Below are 24,377 nucleotides of genomic sequence, written 5' to 3' on the forward strand. Positions count from 1 at the left end.
TTCCTGGAGCCTTGGAGCCAAGCTGGCTTTATTTTTAGCTTCAACTCTGGTTTAGGGCTTTTAGCACACTAAACACCCTACCCGCTACAAGCCTTGGTGGGCTGGATTTTAGGATTTTTGCCGTGACTCAGGTCCTGGTCGCCTGAATGTAACTCTCACTCAGCTTTGTGCAGCTAGGACAATAGAGGGTGGTTCCAGACAGACCCACAGAGAGACCAGTTCTGGCCTTAGGGACCTCCAAGAGAGTTCTTTTCAGGGAGGGAAATGTATTCAGGGTAGATGGTTGTCTGGGCTGGGGCAGAGGGAGTGGCAACCCTGGATGAAAGGAAGCAGAGGGCAAAAAAAGAAGAGGGGGAAGAGGAAGGGAGCTGTCAGTTATTGCAAGGCTTTGAGTGGTTAGTGGTTCAGAACCAGGCGTCTGGAGGCAGACTGGCTGGGTCCAGATGTTATCCCTACCGCTTCCTAATACCACGGCCTGTGGAATGTACCCAACTGCTCCAGGCACTGTGTCCTCAGTCATGAGGTGTGGATCATATTGATGTCTGCCTCTGAGCTCTACTGCCTGTGACCCAGCCCATCCAGCATGAAGCCAGGCATCTGCCATGCAGTCAGGACTCAACAAGCATCATTTTTATTATCAGTGTGCTTCTTATTGCAGTGCTGGACGCTTGGGCATATACTGTGTCATTATGAATTACTGTAACCCAACTAAATAGGGTTATTTTGCACATGGAACACTGGCTCATTAGGTGTGGGACTCCCAAGGTCCCACAGAGAGATCAAGATACAGCCACACCTGAACCCAGCCCTGGCCAGCCCCAAAATCATACTGCCATGCCTCCTCTGGGATCAGTGCACCCACATGACATAAAGGCACCTATCACTGACTGGGAACTGCTCTAAACAAGCAACTAGATTACCCCTCACCCGCCCCTGGGATGCCTGCATGTTTCCTTTTTTTTTTTTAACTTTTAAAAAGATTTTATTTATTTATTCATGGGAGACACAGAGAGAGAGAGGCAGAGACACAGGCAGAGGGCTCCTGCAGGGAGCCTGATGCCGGACTCCATCTCAGGACTCTGGGGATCACCACCTGAGCTGAAGGCAGATGCTCAACCACTGAGCCACCCAGGTGTACCTTGTCTTCCCATTTTAGTGACAGGAACACAGAGTAGATACTGGGAGTAATCGAAAAAAAACACCAGTCAAATTCATGGAAACGGAGAGTATAGTGGTGGCTATCAGGGACTGGGCAGGGTGGGGCGGGGTTGTTTGATGGGGTAGTGTTTCAGTTTTGCAAGATGAAAAGGATCCAGAGATCTTCACAATAATGTGAATATACTTAACACTACTGAACTGTACACTTGAAAACGATTGAGATGGAAAATTTTGTTACTTTTTTTTTTTTTACCACAATTAACAACAAATTTAAAAAGAGCACTGATGTGGGAGTCAGACTGCCGTTGGGGGGAAGCACAGAATTTGAGCTTATCCTGTCCAACTTCCCAGCCTCACACCTGGCCTTGTTGCAGTCAGGAGCTCACTAATAGAATCACTGGTCCATACCAGCCCCCACACACCATGAGCCCCATCAGGGCTGAGCAGCACACTTCTGACAGGAGCCTTATTCTGGAGTCTTAAATGCTCCTCTCTTACATGCTTTGCCCTTTATAACCTTCTTCTAGTTCCCTGTCCCTCTGAAGTGTTTGGCTATCAATCTGGGACAAAAGGGATAAAATACCAAATTCCCACCCAAGAAATCATGTCTGCTTGGCCCAGTGGGAAGAATGTGGACTTTGGGGCAAGAGTGAGGAAGAAGTTCACCTTTTCTTTTCTTCAGTTTGCTTAACTCTGAGATAGGATAATATGGTTGTCCCAGGTAACCAAATAGGCAGATCAATCTAAGGAAGAAATTCAACCAAGCTATAAGCTATTCTTTTGCTCTAAGATATTCTGGGGACAGATTTGGAGACGTTGGTTTGGGCACTCACTGATAAGAGATATTAGGAGAGAGACATGGGACAGGCAGGGAACGGGGTCCCCCTCTTGGCCTCCCACTCCCAGGAGAGCAGCCTTCTTTGAGGCCACAACAAGGTTTCAGGGTCCTTTGGAAGCATCCATGACCTTCTTTAACTGTTGGCACTAGTATTGGCCATTCTCAGGAGAGCGTCTGATTGGCTCCATTGCTGCCATCCCATGTGGGGTGTCCCTCCTGGGATGAGTTTACCTCCAGCCACACGGCATGCCCAGACTGTGATCTTTGACCCAAAGCTGACTGCTCCATTAGGCACAGTGGGGACTGTGTCCAGGGCCAACAGCACTTTTAGAGCCCTATGAAAATGCTTTCATTTTTTTAAAATTAGGAGGAAAAAAACCCTTTCAGGTCAAAGTAAATGTTATAATATATGATAATATATTTTATACCAACATAGTTATAAAATATGATTTAATTTTTGTATAGAGTTAGGGACACGCAAAGGCAAAAGTGCCAAGGGTCTGTGAAAGTTGTAGTGCAGGCCTACTCTGGGCCAAAGAGCCAGGCTGGCAGGGATTCTGTTTGGCCCCTCAATCCAGAGCCTCCTCTGCTTCCATAGTAACTACTATTTCCCCACTGCACCACCACCACTACCTAGGATAGAATATTCTCTCTAGTATTTTATCTCTTTTTAGGGATCCATTTTGCATATCAGTTTTGTCACTTGGCAATAGCTCCCTGGAGCACATGGCAGAAAATTTCAAAAGCCTCGTCTGGAATCTGTGAGAAAGAAGTGTGATCAATTACTGATGTCTGTCCTAAGCTCATCATGGAAAAATGGCAGTACTCATGCCATGCTGTGTTCTTGCCTATGACTGACCTTTGCCTTATATCCAAACTTGACTGCAAGCTTTGCAAGACAGAATATGTCTTAACATGATGTGCATCCCACGTTGAAAGATCTAGAAGGTCTTCTTATACCTGTTGACTGATTGATGGATGGATTGATTGAAGTGGTATCTGTGAATATACTTGATTCAATTTAATGTCCCCTGATATCCTTTCATTCTTCTTTTCATCTGTAGGCGCCTGAACAAGAATAAGCTCCAGGTCCTCCCAGAATTGCTTTTCCAGAGTACACCGAAGCTCACCAGACTGTGAGTAGAATTGAATTGTGTTCTGTACCTGGTGTCCTACCTAGCTTTGGTGATACAGATATTGTGGCTACCTTTGTGAATGGAGCCTGGTGCCATGCAGAGCTTGACACTTAGGCTATGTGCATGAAGACTTGGGGCTGGGCTTCAACATAGTGTGGCCCCCACTTGCCCCTCCACACCCCAATTAGTGCTCCCTGTCTTCAGAGATCAGTGGCTTAAGTGGTCAATGAGAGCTAATGACTTATGGTAGTAGATCACTTCTTTGCAAGGAAAGACACGCTGCCATTTAACATGGGTCTGACCTTATGTCAGGGAAATACCCTAAGGATGGGATTTGAGGTAGGTTTATTTACAGGAGACACCAGTGGTTTCAGAGGGCATTGGGTGGGACTGAACATTTCACCCTCACCACCCTGTGGACTAGAATATCTCCTGCCCTTTGACCACCAGTCTGGGAACCCGTCTGGAGATCTGTGGTTTTGTGGGAAAAGGGAAGAAGCACCTTGAATTTTGCTTTATCTTCTGGAATGCTCCAGGATATAATGCAGAGGGAAGATTGGAGAAGCATCTGTGTGTTTACCCAGTGTGAGAGTGTGGAGGCTTAGGAGCTTGAGATGCATGTCAGAATGGAGATTGTGGTTCACATACTGTGGGTGTTGGGCAACTGCTAGTTAACTGATCGCGAATGGCTCCATGATTGTGGACCTACAAGTCATGCTGGCAGTGACTCTTGTAGCTTGTGGGCTGAACTGGCTTGGCCCAAGCCTTGATTTTCTGAATGGAGTGACAATGTCTGGCTGCTTAGTAGTCAAGCAGTGAGATTTACAGCCTGGCTGGGAAGACTCTAACATTACTGGGGAGACTCCAAACTTGCGGCCACCATTCACATTCCCGGTGGTTGTGTTTAATACCTATTTATGCCGTCAAACAATGCATGTAGGCTCCAGGATACGTTGGGAAATACAAAACACATGTCAGTGTGTGCACTTAAGAATAAGTTCTGAATTAGGAATCTGTATCTATATCTATGTCTGTGTGTACACATCCAGGAAGAGACCATATACATGAGTGTATTTTATTTTATTTTATTTTATTTTTTTTACATGAGTGTATTTTAAAGGGCGCTTTGTTGGAACAAGAATGGCAAGGGTTGCCTAGTGTTTAAGTGGTACAACAGGCCTGCTCGCCTTCTCTAGGACTCACTTATACCTTGTCAAGGTCTCCTCGAGCTGTGTACTACATTTCTCTGGCTCAGTCCACCTGGCTGCTTTGCTCGGCATGGACAAGCACATGCCTCCCTTTCCACCCTTCCTCTCTGAATCTACTTTGATGGGAGTGAGGGTAGATAAAGTGACATTCAGTGGCCTGAGTGTCTAGCCGAGCTGGATAAGCAATACTAAATGGGCATGCAGGCAAACAACCTGGTTTTTAATTTCCTCTTCCTGTATAGTTCTCCCCTTACATGTTCACTTAATAGCTGTCTCTCCACCCAGCACTACATTGCATCTTTTGACCTGATCCTAAATAATGCTGGCTGTATGCTCTTCATCTGGAATCTCAGCATCACTTTCTGTTTGCCTGAGAAAGTGTTTCTCGGGCAAACAGAAAGTGTCTGTGAGGCTGGGGCTGCTGGAAAGCTTTGAGCAGGTGGGGTCTGAGTGTTTTGCTTATTGCAGGACATCAGGCAGGCTGGTTCTTGCTCACAGAACATGACTTCACAGCTGCTCCCCATGGCCATCAAAGTGATGCTCATTTTGTGCAAGGCTGCTCTTGATCCCAGCAGAGGAGGAATTTCAGGCAGGAAGATGCTGGGTGCCAGGTCCAGGCAGACAGCTCAGGACATGGGAAACCTCAGGATGATATCCTGTCACTTTCTAACTGTGAGAGAGATTGGGGGAGTCACTTTCCCTTCTGTGCCTGAATAGCCTCATCAGTAAAAGGCAGACCCCACCCCCCTTTTATCTTTCTTGCTGAGGAGCTATGAGTATCAGACAAGATATGAGTATCAGACGAGATCGTGTGTGTGTTTTCTAGGGTTCACAGTGCGGTGTGAGTATAATCACCAAGATAACTACGACTACGCCTACACTTCCCATCGTGTCAGCCTCACTCTTTTGTCTCTTTCTCTGGGATGCAGGAAGAAACTGGGAGTTGCTGTGAGCCCTGAAGTGGATGTCCCTGAGCTTTTACTTCAAGCCAAGAGCTGTGGCTGGAAAGGCAGGGATGACATTCCATTCATTTTGGTGTCTGTCCCTCTCCAGGTCCTAGCCAGACACAGAGACTGGCACACATCAGCTCTCAGTGAATGGGTAGATGAATAAGTGAAGGATATAGGCCTGGGTATACAAACAGTGCCCTCAGGCTTTGATTCTTTTATCCCCCATTCATTCGTTCATTCACTCATTCATTCATTCAATAGGCTCTTCTACTGTGCTTGTTCCAGCCTGGCCTCTGCTGGTTTTTCAGCTGCAGACATGCAGGATGCCCACTTCTCTCTGTGTCTCATCATGACACATTCTGAATGGCTGCCAAAAAGCTGAGAGCTAAATATAATTTTTTTTTATTGAAGCAACTATATTAACCCAGGTTTTGGCTATAATCAGCAATCCCTTTTTTTCTCTCTGGGCTTGATCTTTGATTTTTCTTAATGACCCTATTGTGTCTTTCTCTTATTTTGTCAGCCACTCCAGGGCCTTTTTGGAAGTAAGCAGGGTACAAATTAGAAATCAATAAATGTGCAATCATGAATGTGTATACATATGCCACTAGCTCTGTTTTAAAAGAGCATTGCATCTCAGTAGACACAGTGAGCCATTTTCCAGGGAATGCTAAATGTGGGTACTGTGTGGCTGTCTACTCCATAGTATGCCATGTGGGATAAGTAGCAATTCTGGACACGCCTTTTCCTTTCTTACTAGATCTGTAGACAAAAACTGCTTAATGCTCAGTGATTATCCAAAGAATACCTTTGGAAAGGCTATGGACATGTGTAATAAGATGTTTTGAGGAGTGATAGGAAAGGGAAATAATATTTATTGAAAGCCTGCTATTATAATAACACTACTAACCAGTGAGTGACAGAAATATGACTAAAGTTAGTTTAATCCAAAAAGGAAATATATTTGTTTATATGTCTGGAAAGTCCAAAAATAGTTATGGATGGCTTTAGGAACTGGATCCAGGGGCTTGGTGATGTCACTGGGACTTCATTTCACTCCCTCCATCCTGTATAACAGTGCACATGATGGTGGGCAAAAGCAGAAGACTCTGGGGGTACTAATCTGGCAGTCTGGGTAGAATTAACAGTTCTGCAGGAAAGAACCAGTGGTAGATTGCTTAGCTTGGTCACGTCTCTGTCTGAGCACATATGTCTGTCGTCAGTGAGGTGATGTCCTCTGACTGATCAAGTTTGGGTCATGGGTTCATTCCACTTGTTTGTGGATGGAGTATGGGTTTCCCAAAAGAAAGAATAATTCTGTTATCAGAAGATGTGGGGGAAGTGATGCCAAACTTGAAAACAACAGATGTCTGCAAGTTTATTGAGCATGTACTTTGTGCAGATTGCTGTGCTTTAATTGAACACTTTGGATCCTCAGTAACACTTCAAGGTAATAACAAGAGCAAACCCAATGACTGGCAGGTGCTGTTTTGAGCACTTTATGTGTAACTCTTTGATACTCCTACCAGCCCTGTGGGGTAGGTGCTATGACTACAACTGTTCTATATATGTGAAACTGAGATTCAAAGAGGTTAAGGACTTGCTCAATGTTAGACAACTACTGGTAACAGAACCAGAATTCAAATTTGGATAATCTGAATCTGGAGTCTGAGCTTTTCTCTACTATAGTTAGCTCCCTTCCTCAACACTCCCATTTTAGAGTAAAGGAAACTAAAACTGAGTTTAAATTATGCCCTTATGGCCCACATTTCTAAGAAGTACCACTACCCTGGGGACTGTGCCTTAATGCTTGGATTTAACCTTTACACCAATACTGTGGAGGGAATCATTATCAAATCTATTTCTGAAGCTTAGAAGGGTTCTCTAACTTACCCCATAGCTGTATAACCAAGATACAATGGAACTGGGATTTGAATGTATATCTGTGTCATTGCAGAGTCCTTTAATTTTCTATCTACCATGCCAAGCTAGCTATTGTGGAGACCTGAAGTGAGGATAAAAAGGATTGCTGATGGACCTGTCATAAATCCAAGTGCATGTGTCAGTGCTTTGCTGGTCATGCCAACCCCATCCCCCCAGCACCATCGATTCATTGATCCATATGTATATTAGTGGTGTATCTGTCCTCTTCCCCTGTTTTCAAGCACATAGAGTACAAGCAGAGCATCCTAGAGCTTGGAAGTGCCCTGAGGTTTAGGCAATATCACACTGGTCTCTAAATAGACAGCAAGGTCTCTGTCATGACCTGGGCACTGAATAAATATTAGCTTCTCCACCCCCATCTTGACATAGATCACAAGGTTCTCAAGTGTCAGAACTGTGTTTCTGCTCTTCCTAAGTTCCCCACAGTTCGTGACCCAGAACTGAGCCTAGGGGCTGGCAGTACCATGAAGGGGTTAAAGGGTTATGAGACTGTGGACAAGTCACTTAACATCTGTGGGTCTCAGGTTCTTCATCAGTAAGATAAACAAGAGAATGTACTTGTCTACATCATTTTGAGGATAAATGAAAGTAACCCATGCACAGCCTTCAGCTTTGATTATAGCATATAGCAAGCACTCAATGAAAGACGGCTCTGGTCAACTCTGCTAGCTGACTGGTGTGAGCAGTGCATATGCCAGGGCTTTGGCATCTGTGATGTCAATACTTCAGCACCTGGCAAAGAGATGAGGGTGAGGAAACACTGTAGCTTGGAGTGAGAAGATCCCAGTCCTCAGACTGGCTCTACCACCTACAAGCTCTGTGGCCTTAGACATGTTACTTCCCCACTCTAGGCCTTCGTTGTCTCATCTAGAAACAATGGGATGGAATACAGTCGCTACATGGCTTATAGGTTATTAATTTCTCCTTCTTTTTGTATCCCCTTCCAGCTTTCTCTCTTAGACATGGGAGGGGGAGCAAAGAAGTTCTGGTTATTTAGAGGTTAAAGTATCAATGCTGCCAGAAATCATTAGAAAAAAACAACAACAGAAAATGAGGTGAAAACAGTGATTAAAAGTCCTCTGAAAAAAAAAAAAGTCCTCTGCATTTTACCAGGGCACCTGGGGGGTGCAGTTGGTTAAGTGTCTGACTCTTGTTCTTCACTCAGGTCATGATCTCATGGTTGTGAAATTGGGGCCCGTACGAGGCTCCATGCTCAGTGCAGAGTCTGCTTGAGATCCTCTCTCTCCTCCTCTGACCTTCCCCCAACTCATGCTTTCTTTCTCTATCTCAAATAAATAAATAAATAAATCTTTTAAAAAAAATGTTCTCTGTATTTTACTAATTGGAGAGCTTTAAGGAGACGAGGGATACAATGGTTCACACAACTGATTTTTAAGAGTTTGACTTCCCCGTATGAGGATGAGCAGACCACTGGGGTCCTTTTGGCCCCTGTGTTCTGGATTCATGTTCAAAGAGTGCATTCAATATTTGGTAGTGGTTTAAAACCTGTAGCTGAATAAACAGTGTGATAGCAGCAGAACAGAGGCCTCACGTTATTACCCACTCAGTTTTTCAAGGTATTTGACAGATGTAAAACAAAAATGCCACTGAGGTTAAACCCCCTTGCCCTCAGTTGGGTCTGTGGAGTTGAAAGAAACTTAGAAGGTTAATCCCTGAAATGATTAAAAACAATATGAAGTGTGGCCAACCAACTAGCCCCAAGTCACTGGGCTGTTGTCACAGTGGATCAGCGTCTGTCCCAGAGTTAAAGGCTATGAAACTTCAGTTTCCAGGGAACTTATTTCCAGTGAGGGAGCCCTCCTCCCAACTCTCATTTCTCCTCACTTGATCTTTCCTTCCTGTTTACCATTGTCCTCTCTTGTCACCACCTTGTGTGTATATACCCTATATTCCCAAACAGGAAGCTACATTCAGCAAGGTGATCTAGTGTCTCTTTGAGGCAGCTCAGCATGAGAGTAAAGAATATGGCCTTTGGAACAGTATAGACCTGGGTTTGGATCCTACTCTCTGGTGACCCTGGGCAAATGGTTTCAACTTTCTTTTTTTTTTTTTTTTTTTTTTTTTTAAAGATTTTATTTATTTATGATAGTCACAGAGAGAGAGAGAGAGAGAGGCAGAGACACAGGCAGAGGGAGAAGCAGGCTCCATGCACCGGGAGCCTGACGTGGGATTCGATCCCGCGTCTCCAGGATCGCGCCCTGGGCCAAAGGCAGGCGCCAAACCGCTGCGCCACCCAGGGATCCCTGGTTTCAACTTTCTTGATCTTAGATTTATTGGCTGTGCAATAGGAGTAATAGTCACAGCTCCTGTCTTTCCTTGGGCTGCTGCAGCAAAGGATCTCAGATTGGAGAGATCTGTTGGCTTAAACAACAGAGGTTTATTTTCTCACAGTTTGGATCCTGGAAGATCAAGATGCTGGCAGGGTTGGTTTCCTGAGGCCTCTCTCCTTGTCTTAGAGATGGTGGTCTTCTTGTGCTTCTTCATAGGGTTGTCCCTCTGTTCATTCTCAGCCCCAGTGTCTGTTCCTCTTCTCATAAGGACTGAGGGTTAGGAACCCATCCTAATGGGTACATTTTAACTTAATCACTCTCTAAAGACCTGATTTCCAAATACAGTCACATTCTGAAGCCAAGGGATTCAGATATGAATTCAGGGGCTGAGAGTTGGGACACCAGCCATAATAGCTCCCAAGTATATATTACATATTTGCATGGATCAGGTGCTTTATGACCTGCTTTTATGTATAAATTCTTACTCAATCTCAAGTTTAGGGGGTCAGATACTATAACATTTCCATTTTAGAGATAAAGATACAGGATTCTAGAGATTTGGACAGCTTGCCAAGGTCAGAGCCAGCAACTTGCAGAGCCAAAATTCAAACCCAAGCTTGCCTGACTCCAAAGCCCACATTCCTAACCACAATATTCTTACTGTATTTATGAGAAGTTAGTAACTAATTTTTTTTTAAAGATTTTATTTTTTAATTCTTATTTATTTATGATAGTCACAGAGAGAGAGAGAGAGAGGCAGAGACATAGGCAGAGGGAGAAGCAGGCTCCATGCACCGGGAGCCCGACGTGGGATTCGATCCCGGGTCTCCAGGATCGTGCCCTGGGCCAAAGGCAGGCGCCAAACCGCTGCGCCACCCAGGGATCCCGAGAAGTTAGTAACTAATTAAAGTGCCAGGCACCTTGTAGAAGCTCAATTAATGTTTGTCCCTTTCTGTCTTTGAAGCCTTAAATGGGCCCAGGCTTGTTGAATGATGGGGGTCCCATACCTCTAAGTAGTACCTTTTGCTGTCCGTAGGTCCCTTCACAGCCATCTTAGTCTTCCAATTCTGCACTACACTTGAAAACATAACTACATGCAATATGTGTCTCCATAAAACTCTATATCGATGTGAAACAGTGCTATAAAAGTGAAAAACCAGTGGAGAAAACAAAACCATACTACTCAATTTTCCAGCAGAGTTGTTATCTGATGTGGTGAAATGATAATAGGACAATGGGGAAACCAATCCATCAGGATGGTGGGGGTTTCAGAAACTGCCTGCCTGCCTAGAGCTAAATCCTAGAGACCCGTTACCCCTGTGCTAGCCCAGCCTTCAGAGACTAGGGACAGACCAGCCTTACCATCACAGACGTGGGGTCACTTTTTCCAGGGACACAGCCACCAAAAGCTCATGGAAAATATCCCTGCAAACTGGAGCTCTGGTCCCTCCTCCTTCTCCATTCCCCCACTCCCTGATCACTGTAGCCAGGCCCTGGCCTTCTGTTTGCTTTACAGCGTGCTTCATCAACTGCAAGTTTCATCTCGTGCTTGAAGACAGGTTTAGCTTTAATCTGCATGTGGACAGATAATGGATTACAGTGGGTGCTATGTGACTCTTGGGATTTCTGTTTTGCATGAGTTGCAATCTTTCTGTAGTGCTTTAAGCTAGAGCCAGGAAAGAAGGCCTGGAAGGTTTCTTTTCTCCTCTACTGAGGCTTTATCCAGCTGAGCACAGAAGCCTGTTGTCTATCCACAGAATTGATTACAGGCTAATGCTTTGAATTGTCTTGTAGATCCTTAAATAGTAGAACTTTAGAGTTAGGAATAAGTTATATAGGCCAGAATTTTTCAAAGTTCACTGTGCATCTGAACACCTGGGAATCTTGTTAAAATATGGATTCTCATTCTCTAGGTCTGGGGTGGGACCTAAGAGTCTATATTTGTAACAAGCTTCCAGGTAATGCTCCTGGTCCAGGACCACATTTGGTGAGCAAGGATCTAGGTTTCACTGCTTCTCAAACTTAGCATTTTTGGGGAAAAATCCCTTGAGATGTTGATTAAAATGTCGATTCCTAGGCCATGTTACCAAGACATCTGGTTCATTAGATATGGAATGGACCTAGGGTTCTGACCTTGTGAATAGGCACCCTGTATGATATGTTACCTGTAGGCAGGCATACTTTGAGAAACACTGATCTAGTACAAACCCTATTACTTCATAGATTTGGGAGCCTGCAAAAAACCAGGCATCTCTTGAACATCTGCTATGTACTAGGCACTCTTTGCCTATGCAGTCTTCTTGAGTTTTCCTGTCACGTAGATATTTTTGTGACTCCTGCACAGATGATGAAACTGAAGCCTAAGAGTTTGACTAACTCACCAGGAATATACCCAAGCCTTTCTGACCTCCAGTTCTACGGATTGTTTTCTACCTTATCATGTGCCTCTTGCTGAAACACGCCTTACAAAAGAGAGAGAAAAAACAATCGTGGATCTCTGAAGCTTTCAAGGCTCAGCATTTCATACTTCTGTGCTTATATGAGTGTAGATGAGCACATGCTCATACCTGAGATCAAAAGTATTAACACCTAAAACATTAAAACAGAAAATTTATAGACTTCAGTGTATGTGTGTGAGTAGGTCTTCCTAAATTCCCTACAATGTATCAAAGATAAAGTTGGGTTTTATATTTTAAAACTCTTTGGCCCTTAGGGCCAACAGAAGAACTTTCTAAAGTGATCAGGTAATACTTCTACTGAGAACATTCTGCCAGCTTGAAAAGCTTTTTTGGTGGTTTCTTTCTTTCTTTTTTTTTTTTTTTTTCCAGAAAGAAAACCCAAGCTGTGACTTTACAATGCTTTGGAATTACAGAATATGCTTGTAATTTTTACAATTCTGCACAGACTTCTTTGCCACATCTGGTTGATATTACTGGCAGGGATATATGGGGGAATAAACCATGGGCTGGAATGTGAAACATCCCACAAAATGAGTTTCTTATAGGTTGCTGCATAAAACATTTTGATTCTCCCTCTCTTTGGAAGGATGGCTTAAGTGATTTCATGGATTTAGTATTTTCTTTGGTTTGAAGGTAAGGTTTTTGCTGGTCTACTTGGTGGGGGATCCAGTATGGCTCTCTGAAGATATGTACAAAGGGTTAATCATTCTAGAGTCATGCTGTGGATTAGGGTGAGAAAAGCCACCCTTGAAGGAAGTCAGACCAACACTGGACACTTGTGATAATGGTGAAACCCTGAGGCCAACTGAATTGCTACAGAAAAAGGAAAAATATAAAGAGAAAAGGTTCTATGTGTAAGGGCTTCAGAAAAGCTCCTGAATTTTAGTTCTGGTGGTGCATTAAATAGCTCACAGCAAGAAGAGCTCCACTCCTTGCACATACAGCCAGAAGCCTTCATATGTCGGTGCATTTTCTGTGCTGTATGTGAAAACAGTGAGTTAGGAAAGTGGAAAAATAAAACAAACACCCAGCTGATATCTGGCACATAATCAATTTCCTACTGGGGACATTCCTGCCTAATTCCTAGGGAGAGAACTGTGTAACCAGGGACAACTAAAATATTCATTGAACACCTACTGTGTGTGTGTGTGTATGTGTGTGTGTGTGTGTGTGTGTGTGTGTGTATGCAACGTGCTCGTTGTTGGGATGTTGAGTATAGAATGCAGACATATCTAATCTGAGCCCAGAGGGTGTGAGCATGGGCATCTTGCCACCTGGCTCCTTCTCAGACTTCCTTGGCTGGGACCCACCTGCAAAGTTGGAACCTCTCTATACAATGCCATGTGCTGCTCTCAGCACCTTGTGGCATGTGGTAAAGTCAGCTAGCCTCAGCAGAGCTGTGTGGCCATCACCAAGGGTGCTTGTATAAAGACTATGTTCTCAGTGGCAACTTAGCCCATTATTGAAAATGAGAACCAGAGGCCAGCCTATGTACACACCCTAGGATTCTCGTTCCCCTTATCTGGAGTTAGAAACTCTCAAGGGAATTGAGAATGTCATGGAAATATCACATTATATATAGACAAATATAAGCCTTTGACGTGGGCAGACCCCAAACAAGCATTCTTCAATTGCCTGAATGATGCAAATGTACCCACATCTAATAATCTTGAATTATTTGTTCTTGAACCACATTCAGCATCAACAGAAACATTTCTAAAGAGCCTAATCATCCCTTATTTTCAACCAACATTTGGGAATCTTTCCAGGGGACAAATGGTGTTTTAATTTGATGTACTAAATTCTACTATAATTTCAAATTATCAAAAAAAAAAAAAGTCTGTAACCTTGGCTTTCTTCTATCTTTCCTGTGGACTCAGTATCCTATACAATGAAATTAATTTTCATTTGTAAGGTTTGCAGTCCATTTACACATTCCTGGAAATTGAAGATTGTAATGAAAGTGTTTACACAGTATTAACAACAGCAAAACTATGCTAATACAGTACAGTGTAAACCAAATAGAAATAGAGAAGTTCAAGGAGGCAGTTCAAGATGATAGCATAGGAAGACACTGAATTTATCTCCTCCTATCGGCATGCCAAATCTATAGCTACATATAGAACAATTCTCTGTAAAAAATACCTGGAAACTAGCTGAATAGCTCCTCCATAACAAAGGATAAAATGGCCAGACTGGGATGATTAGAAGAGGCAAATATGTGGTCTTATCAAAGCCCCCACCCCTACTGGGGGACAACACAATAGTGTATGGGATCCCACAAATATGGAATGTATCTCTTAAGAAACAAAGTGTTCAGACCCCACATTAGGTACCCCAATCATTGGGACCTGCACTGAAGTAATGAGCCTTCAAAATATCTGGCTTTAAAAACCAATGGGGCTTATACCCAGGAGACCTAAAGGGTTCTAGGAGACTGAGGCTCTATTCTTGAAGGGCTCACACACAGATTCACTCACCCAGGATTCAACTCAAAAGTAGCAAGCTGAAAGGAGCCTAGACTATATGTGAAGGAGATTCATTGGCTAAGCTTAAAGGGTCTGCCAGAGGAGTAAAGGTCTGTTGGAACTCTCTAGGGACAGAGGCACAGGCAGACACCATTTTTGCACTTTGCCTCTCCTTGCTAGTGCTGCTTGTCCCATCCCTATGCTCTTCTGAAGCCATGCCAAACCTGGTAAGTCAACTCATCTCAGCGCAGCATGCCCTCACAGCCCTGCCCTGAAAAACCTGGTGGGCCCACTTGCTTTGGCTCAGTGTTGCCCCATAACGCCACCCTGCAAAACTCACTTGGCAGGCTCATTCCAGCCTGGCACTCTCATTCCAGCCTGGCACTCTCCTATGGCCTCAAAGCTGGCAGGTGTGCACATTCCACCCAGGGAATGCCCCTTGATTGCCTGGCTCTGGCCAGGTGTACTTGTATTTCTGGGCCCCACAGAACTGAGATCATCAAAGAATCAGTTTTTAGAAAGCTACCATGCCCAGGGCATTGCACAGACATCAGACTAAGACATACCCCCAGGCTTCCTGTGACCACTCTTTCAAAACTAGGAAAGATGGCTTCTTTGCCCAATATACAGAAATAAACACAAGAGAGTCAAGCAAAACAAGAAAACAGAGGAATATGTTCAACATGAAAGAACAAGACAAAACCCTAGGAAAAATTCTTAGTGAAATGGAGATAAGTAATTTACTTGATAAAAGAAAAAAAAAAAAAAAGATGTTCATCAGTTTCAGGACAAGAATGGATGAACACAGGGATAATTTTAAGAAAAAGATAGAAGGTATAAGAAAGCACCAAGCCAAAGTCCCAGAGTTGAAAAATATAATACCTGAACTAAAAACTACACTGAGAGGTTCAACAGCAGACCAAGTGAAGCAAAAGAACAAATAAGTGACCTGGAAGATAGGGCAGTGGAACTTACACAGAGCAACAAAAAGAAAAAGGAATTCTAAAAAGTGAAGATAGGGGGCACCTGGGTGGCTCAGTGGTTGAGCCTCTGCCTTTGACTCAAGTTGTAATCCTAGGGTCCTGGAATCAAGTCCTGCATCAGGCTCCCCTCAGGGAACCTGCTTCTCCCTCTGCCTATGTCTCTGCCTCTCTGTGTCTCTCATGATTTAATAAATAAAATCTTTTTAAAAATTTAAAAAAATAAAAAGTGAAGACAGCTTAAGGTGCCTATGGCACAACATCAGGTGGATCAACGTACACATAATAGAGGGTCCTAGGAAGAGAAGAGAGAGATAAAGAGACATTAAACTTATTTGAAGAAATAATGGCTGGAAACTTTCCTAACCTAGAGAGGGAAACAGACATCCAGATGCAGGAAGCCCAGAGACTTCCTAATGAGAAAAACCAAAGAGACCCACACCAAGGCACATTATAATTCAAGTATTAAAAGGTAAAGATAGGGGTGCCCAGATAGCTTAGTGGTTGAGTGTCGGCCTTTGGCTCAGACTGTGATCCCAGGGTCTTGGGATCGAGTCCCATATAAGCTCTCCACAAGGAGCCTGCTTCTCTCTCTGCCTATGTCTCTTATGAATAAGTAAATAAAATCTTAAAAAAAATAAAAGATAAAGATTAAGAGAGAATCTTAAAAGCAGCAAGAGAAAAACAACTTCTTACACACAAGGGAACCCCCATAAGACTATCAGCTGAGTTTTCAGCAGAAACTTTGCAAGCCATAAAGGAGTAGCATGATATATTCAAAGTACTGAAGGCAAAATACTTCTAACTATGAATACACAACTAAGCAAGGTAATCATTCTGAATTAAAGGAGAGAGAGAGTTTTCCAGACAAGCAAAAAACTAAAGGAATTCACCATTAATAAACCAGACTTACAAGAAATGTTAAAGGAGTTATGTTTTAAGCCAAAAAGAAAGGGTACTAATTAGTAACAAGAAAAATTATGGAAGCAAAAATCTCACTGGTAAAGATAAACATGTAGTAAAAGTAGTAGACTAATCATTTATAAAGCTATTACTTATGAGCATCTGCCTTCAGGCATGATCCCAGGGTCCTGGGATCAAGTCCTGCATCAGGCTCCCTGCAACTGAGTCTGCTTATACCTCTGCCTGTGTCTCTGCCTCTCTCTCTCTCTCTATGTCTCTCATGAATAAATAAATCTTAAAAAAAAATAGGAAAATTAGAATCAGGTGTCCTTTCAGACCGCAATTGTATGAAACTAGAAATTAGTCACAAAAAAAAGAAGACTGGAAAAATCACAATTATGGGAGATTGAACAATATTCTACTGAACAACCAATGTGTCAATGAAAAAAACCAAAGAGCAAATTTAAAAATACCTTGAAACAAATGAAAATGAGAATGCAACATACCAAAATCTATGAGATATGCAGCAAGAGCAATTCTATAAGGGAAGTTCATAGTGATATGGGCCAAACTCAAGGAAAAAGAAACATTTCAAATAAACAATCCTTTAAACCTAAAGGAACCAGAAAAAGAGGAACAAATGAAAGCCAAAATTAGTAGAAGGAAGTAATAAAAATCAGAGCAGAAATAAATCAAATAGAGACTAAAAAGACAATAGAATCAATGAAACAAAGAGTTGGTTATTTGAAAAGATAAATAAATTGATAAACCTTTAGCTAGAATCACTAAGAAAAAAAAAAGGTAGGGCTCCAATAAATAAAATCAGAATGAAAAAGGATGTATTACTGATATCACAGAAATATAAAAAATCATAAGAAACTGTTATGAGTAATTATATGCCAACAAATTAAATAACCTAGAATAAAACAGATAAATTCCTTGAAATATACAATACTTCAGGATCAAATCATGAAGAAAAAAGATCTGACTAGACTGATTACTAGCAAGTAATCAATAATCAAGAACCTCCCAGCAAACAAAAGTCTAGGACCAGATAGCTTTACTGGTAAATTCTACCATACAGAGATTTTATACCTCTCCACAAACTCCTCCAAAAAAGTTGAAGAGTAGGGAATGCTTTCAAACTCATTATACAAAGACAGCATTACCCTGATACCAGATCAGGCAAGGAAACTACAAAAAAGGAAAATTATAAGACAATATCCCTGATGGACATAGATGCAAAAATCCTCAGCAAAATATTAGCAGACCAAATTCAGCTATATATTGACAGGATCATAGACCATGATCAAATGAGATTTATTCTGAGGATGCAAGAATGGTTAACATCCACAAGTCAACTAATGTGATATACCACATCAACAAAATAAAATATAAAAATCATATTATCATCTCAATAGATGTGGAAAAAACATTTGACAAAACTCAACAGCCATTTATAATGAAAACTCAACAAAGCAGTTATATAGGGAATGTACCTCAACATAATAAAGGACATTGATGACAAGCCCACAGCTAACATCATACTCCGTGGTAAAAAGCTGAAATTTTGATCAAGAATAAGACAAGGATACCTGCTCTTGTCTCTTACCTAATTGCTCCGGCAATTAGGTAAGAAAAGGAAATAAGTCATCTAAACAGAAAGAAAGAAAGAAGTGAAACTGACACTTCATGAACAACATGGTATTTTATATTGAAAACCCTAAAGACTTCACCAAAAATTGTTAGAACAAATAAACAAATTCAATAAAGTTGCAGGATACAAAGCCAATATACAAAAAATTATTGCTTGTTTATACATTAACAACAAACTATCAGAAAGAGAAATTAAGAAAATAGTCCCATTTACATTGCATTAAAAAGAATAAAATACCTAGGAATAAATTTAATTGAAAGACCTTTAACTGAAAATTACAAGACATTAATGAAAGAAATTGAGGATGCAAATAAGTGGAAAGATATTCTGTGTTTATGGAGTGGAAGAATTAATATTGTTAAAACGTCACTATCAATCAGTTATGGGCATTAAGGAGGGCACATTATGATGAGCACTGGGTGTTATAAGCAGTTGGTGAATAACTGAACTCTACATCTGAAATTAACGATGTACAGTTAGGGTTGACTTACATGCTCCCATCTCACTTATTGTCTTCCCAACATCTTATATCTTATAAGGAATTAATATCCAAAATATATTTTACAAAGTCATACAACTCAATAACAAAAACCAGTCTGATTTTAAAAATGGGCAGAGGATGTGAATAGACATTTTTTTCAAAGATATACAGATAGCCAACAGACACATTGAGAGATGCTCAATATCACTAATCTCCAGGGAAATGCAGATGAAAACCACAATGCACCCTATGTTTATAGCAGCAATGTCCATAATAGCCAAAATATGTAAAGAGCCCATATGTCCATCAACAGAAAGAGGATATAAAATACACACACACGTGCGCACACACAATGGAATATTACTCAGCCATCAGAAGAATGAAATCTTGCCATTTGCAATGATATGGATGGAACTAAAGGGTATTGTACTAAGTAAAATAAATCAGTCAGAGAAAGACATATAACATGATTTCATTCATATGCGGAATTTAAGAAACAAAACAAACAGGGGAAGGGGAGGAAAAATAAAATACAATAAAAACAGAGAGAGAGGCAAACCATAAGAGACTCTTAATTATAAAGAACAAGCTGAGGGTTGCTGGAGGGGAGGTTAGTGGGGGGGGAAAGGATAATTGAATGATAGGCATAAAAAGAGGGCACTTGATGTAATGAGCACTGGATGTTATATGCAACTGATAAATCACTAAATTTTACCACTAAAACTAATAATATACCATATGTTAACTAAATTGAATTTAAGGGATACCTGGGTGGCTCAATGGTTGAGTGTCTGCCTTCCACTCAGGGCATGATCCCAGAGTCCCAGGATCAAGTCCCACATCAGGCTGTTTGAATGGAGCCTGCTTCACCCTCTGTCTGTGTCTCTGCCTCTCTCCGTCTGTCTGTCTCCATCATGAATGAATAAATAAATAAAATCTTTTAAAAAAAAGAATTAAAATAAAAATAAATCACAATGAGGTATCATCTCGTAATGTAAGAACGACCATTATCATTAAGACAAGAAATAACAAGGGTTGGTGAAGATGTGGAGAAAAGGGAAGCATCATTCATGTTGGTGGGAATGTAAAATTGACAGCAGCCACTGTGGAAAACAGTATGGAGGTTCCTTTAACTAACTAACTAACTAACTAACTAACTAACTAACTAAATAAATAAATAAATAAAAACTGCCATGTGATCTATCAATTCCACCTCTGGGTATTTACTGAAAAAAAAAAATAAAACACTAATTTGAAAACAAATCTGCATCCCTATGTTCATTGCAGCATTAGTCACAGTAGCTGAGATATGGAAACAAAGTGTCCATTGATGAATGAATGGATAAAGAAGATGTCCTGTATATTACATTGGAATAGTATTCAACCATTAAGAAAGAGAATGAAATCTTGCCATTTGTGACAACATGGATGGACCTTGAGGGTTTTATGCTTAGTGAAATAAGTCAGACAGAAAAAAACAAATACTATATTCTCTCACTCATGCAGAATGTAAAAAGCAGAATAAATGAACAAACAAAACCAACACATAAATGCAAAAAACAGATTGGTGGTTGCCAGAAGGGAGGGGGGTTGGAGGTTGGGTGAAAAGACAAAGGGGGGGTCAAGAGGTACAGAGTTCCAGTCATAAAATAAAAAAGTCATGGTGATGTAATGTGTGACATAGTGACCATAATCAACAATATTGCATTGCATATCATATGACTTTATATGGAAAGAAGCTAGACTCATTGTGATCATTTTGCATTGTATATAAATATCAAATCATGTTGTACATTTGAAACTAGTATGTTACATGTCAATTATACTTCAATTAAAAAAATAGTAAATAAATATCTGTTTTAAGTAAAAAAAAAAAAAAAGAAAAAAAAGAAAAGAAATGGACAAGTTTATGTAAATTTTATGCTCCTTGCCTGAATGTGGTATGCTGGACCTGAGTTTTTGATTCATGGTTTAGAAAAATATTTTAATGTTTTATTCATGATGTTTCTTTCTTCCCATAATTCCTTCTCTAATTGTCCCCACTCTTCTTATGGTGAGGAGGCAAGCCTGTTTGGAAGTCTGGCCTCATCTTGATTACTGCTGCCTGTTGTATAGCCAAAAACTTCCCATGGTTGGCTAAATGGAGTATTTATTATAATGATGATTTGGCCTCTCATTGGTGTATCTAGGGCTCTGGACTAGAATTTCTCATCAATGAGTCAGCTTTTGATTGAAGTATACATAGAATCACGCCAACATTTCTCCTAGTGAAGAAAGCATCCTGACTTTTGGAGGTCAAAATGCTCTTAGGGAAAAAAAACTGCATTTCTAAGAAGGTTATAGGGTAACCAAGAACTAATCCCCTCCATCCAATTTCATTTAATTTGAGATTTATGAGATTCGAAACTGAGTATCATGATGCTCAGAGAAACCTGACTTCAATAATTTAAAAAAATACATTTTTAATGGAAATTGGTGATAATGGTTTAAAAAGAAATGCCGATCAATTTTATTAATATCATGGCCTTAATCATCTCCTTTCTGTGTCTCCACAACTCCTACTCTGCCCCTCCTCTTTCCAAAAGTACATGCCACATACATATAACATTCCACCCACACATACACATAAAACCTTGTCTCTGTAGAAGAATCCTAGACAGATAAATGAAGATCCCTTCCAGGCTGCTGAATCTAAGCACAGATATAATTTCACTTTAGCTCAAGATACTGACTTTTAAATTATCTCAAGTTATTGAGCAACACTATGAGAAGATATCAGGGGTCAGAAAGGCAGCAGCGGTGCTGAAGGGGGAAGATGCTTTGTCTCCTTGGCTCATAATTGGTGTTGTAGGTGCATAAAGATGGTTAGTGGCATATCTGTGTCAGAGACTGTAAATTATTGGTGTAAATATTTTCTAGTCTCTAGAGAGAGCTTCTGTCTTCATTGGAAGAGATGTGCATGGTCAAGTTTCTACCCGAGACCTTCTGGGACTTTCATTCCATTTTACAACATGGAGTAGATCATTGTCAACCACCAGTTCCCAAGGGCTCAGCCATTGAACAAAATTATCTTAGGGAATAATTGTTATGGCTTCCATCGCTAATGGCATTCTCTGCAGATCCTGTTCCCCTGTGCATGGCACTTCCTTTATTTAAATGAGAGTGAAAGATGGGAGATCATTAGGCCTAATGAGGCCAGAAAAGCAGTAGCAGGGGAAGATGAGTTGCCCAGAAAGTACTTTACTCACAAGCTTCTCCCTAAGTGTAGAGTCATTGACAGGAGGGTGAGGAGATGGTTAGAATTTGTCAGCTCTGTCTTTACCAGTTTGTCCAGAACCTTCCATCTCTGCTGCTGTTACCCTTATATAAGCCACCATCCTTTCTTGATTAGATGACCTCAAGGACCTCCTCACTAAGTCTTCCTGTTCCTACTTGTGTTCCTTCATCATCCAAGGCCCACCCAACAGACACCAGGATCATTTTGAGACAAATCAGATCTCCTCATTTCACAATTAAATCTTCCAGTGACTTACTGTTTTTCTAGGAAAAAACTGCAGCTCCTACCTAACACAGTCTAGCCTCTGTCAATCTTCCTGGTGCATCCAAGGCCACGATTCCCACTTCCTCCACAGCAGCCTTACAGGCCTTCTTCCTACTGCTCCAACACTCCCACATCTTTCTCAGCTCAGGAGCTTGGCCTTGCTATTACTTCTGGCTGGGACATTCTGATTCCAGATGTTGGCCTGGGTAGGTCCTTCTTAAAATGTGGATCCTGGCTCAAGCATGACTTCCTCAGAGAGCCCTTTTCTCATAGCCCTACCTACAGTGCTACTGTTTTTTTTCCTTGCTGGTCATTGTCTGTACTATGACCCTATTTTGTTTTTGTTTTTGTTTAGGATTTTATTTATTTGAGAGAGAGAAAAAGAGAGAGCATGAGCAGGGAGGTGTATGGGCAGAGCGAGAAACAGACATCCCAGCGAGCAGGGAGTCTGCCTTGGGTTTCCATCCCAGGACCCTAGGATCATGACCTGAGCTGAAGGCAGACATTCAACCAAGCCACCCAGGTGCCCCCCTATTGTGTTTTCTTCATGTCCTGTATCACTTCCTGAAATTCTTTTGCTCATTTATTTGTTTAGTTGTTTATTTTCTGCTCTCCTATTCTCCCTTTAGGATGTAAGCTTCTTGGGAACAGAGATTTTTGTCTGTCCTGTTGATTCTATAATTGCCTAATACTTTATCTAGCATGTCGTGGACATTCAATAAATATTCTGTGAATAAATGAATGAGAGAAGGGATTTGGTGTCTCCAAAATCTGCTTTTTTCCTGAATATCTAGTCAAAGGTACCTTCTGTTCTGAATCATTGCCTTGAAAAAGCTCCAAATCACTATTTAATAGTATATGTGCACATATGTGCATGCACATATGTGCATACATACATATGCATACACACTTTCGAGGATATACACAAAAGTAAGGATTAAACTAACACCACATTTCCTCCCTCAGTTTCTGGCCTCTGTTTTACTTTTTGTAAGAAAAAACTCCTTTTAAAAAGGACAAGGAGACTGCCCTGGAGTTTTGAGAGGGCCTTCATGGGATGAGCCCATCCACACACAGGTGGGCTGTGCAGCATGGAGATGAATTGACTTCAAGAGCCAGTAGGGTAGGATTTCATACTCCCACTAAAGAGAGAAAAACAGTCCATGCAAGATCCTCTGCTGGCAGATGTGAACCAGTGCCTGAGACCAAGAGCTGGGGAGGGAGTGTTATTTTCTGATGCTTATTTCAAAGATCTGAGAATAATATTCTGTGATACAATGAAGTGAAAAGATAAACGTGTTTACTTCATCTCCCAGCCTCATTGATTTTTTTACTCCGAATGGGCACTGAAAGGGATTGTGTAGCTATTGGGAGCCTCAGCTCAGTGAAGGCTTTACAAAGAAGGGGAAAAAAGAAGATTAGTGGGGAATCAAACAAAAACCAAACCTCAGTCTGAAAAAAAAAAAAAAAAGAATAGATTATACTAATTTGCTGAACACTGACCTAAACCTCCAAATTATTCTTCTCTTGATCTGAGATCTAAACCAGAGATTGTTCAAAAGACATCTGGTAAATTAGTCTAAATCTGAAGTGAACCCTATCTTCTAAATCAGTTGAACCAGAGCCATACTAGAACATCAAATTATTAATGTTTTCCAAACTAACTCTCTCCAAGTCTCTGGCTGATGTATAAAGCTGCAACACTAACTCACTATTTCTTCTTCTTCGCCCCCATCCACCCCTTCTCCCCTCTGCACACATACCAGCCTACAGTAATGGGACCACCATCTGTGGGCCACACTGTGGAATGCAGGCCTTCCAGACTCTCCATACTGCTTCAGTGATTCTGAGGGATGCTGCTGTTCTGAACGGCTGACCCAATTACCACCTGTATCATGGGGAAAGGAAGAGTGTCTCTTCAGTGAAGGCATACTTCTTAGGTGAAAGGGGAAAAAAGGAAAGAATGGAACAAAGGAAGAAAACCTGACATAAGGAAGAGAGGGAGGAAGGAAGACCACCAACAGAAAGTAAATGTGAGGCAGAGGTAAAGATAAAGAATCAGTGGAGGACACAAGAAAGGAAAGCAAGAGAATAGGAATATTGGGGGGGGGGAATGTATTTCAGGTTTGTCTTTATCTTTTTCTCATTCCTTCCAAGACAAGTGGAACAATTTTTGATCACATATGTGCCTCTTCATTCTGTGCCAAACTCTGTGTGAGCTCTTGTCTGTACAATAACACCTCAGGAGGTAAGAAGAGCCATCTTCATAGACTACCAGAGCTAGGTGGCACCTTCTGGAACTTCTAGACCAATGCCCTTATTTTACAGTTGGAGAACCTGAAGCATAGAGCAGTAGGGAACTC

The 24,377-nt window shown here is 41.4% G+C and overlaps 1 protein-coding gene across 1 annotated transcript in view; it reads left to right on the plus strand.

Annotated features, from left to right (window-relative positions):
* Positions 1 to 24,377, plus strand: part of SLIT3 (slit guidance ligand 3) — a 598,525-nt gene that overhangs the window by 95,037 nt on the left and 479,111 nt on the right. The window contains exon 4 of the mRNA XM_049109434.1: positions 3,061 to 3,132. Within this exon, the coding sequence (XP_048965391.1) occupies positions 3,061 to 3,132 (72 nt within the window). The remainder of the gene's footprint in view (positions 1 to 3,060; positions 3,133 to 24,377) is intronic.

Source organism: Canis lupus, chromosome 4 (genome assembly GCF_003254725.2).
Source record: "Canis lupus dingo isolate Sandy chromosome 4, ASM325472v2, whole genome shotgun sequence".
NCBI classification, from domain to species: domain Eukaryota; kingdom Metazoa; phylum Chordata; class Mammalia; order Carnivora; family Canidae; genus Canis; species Canis lupus.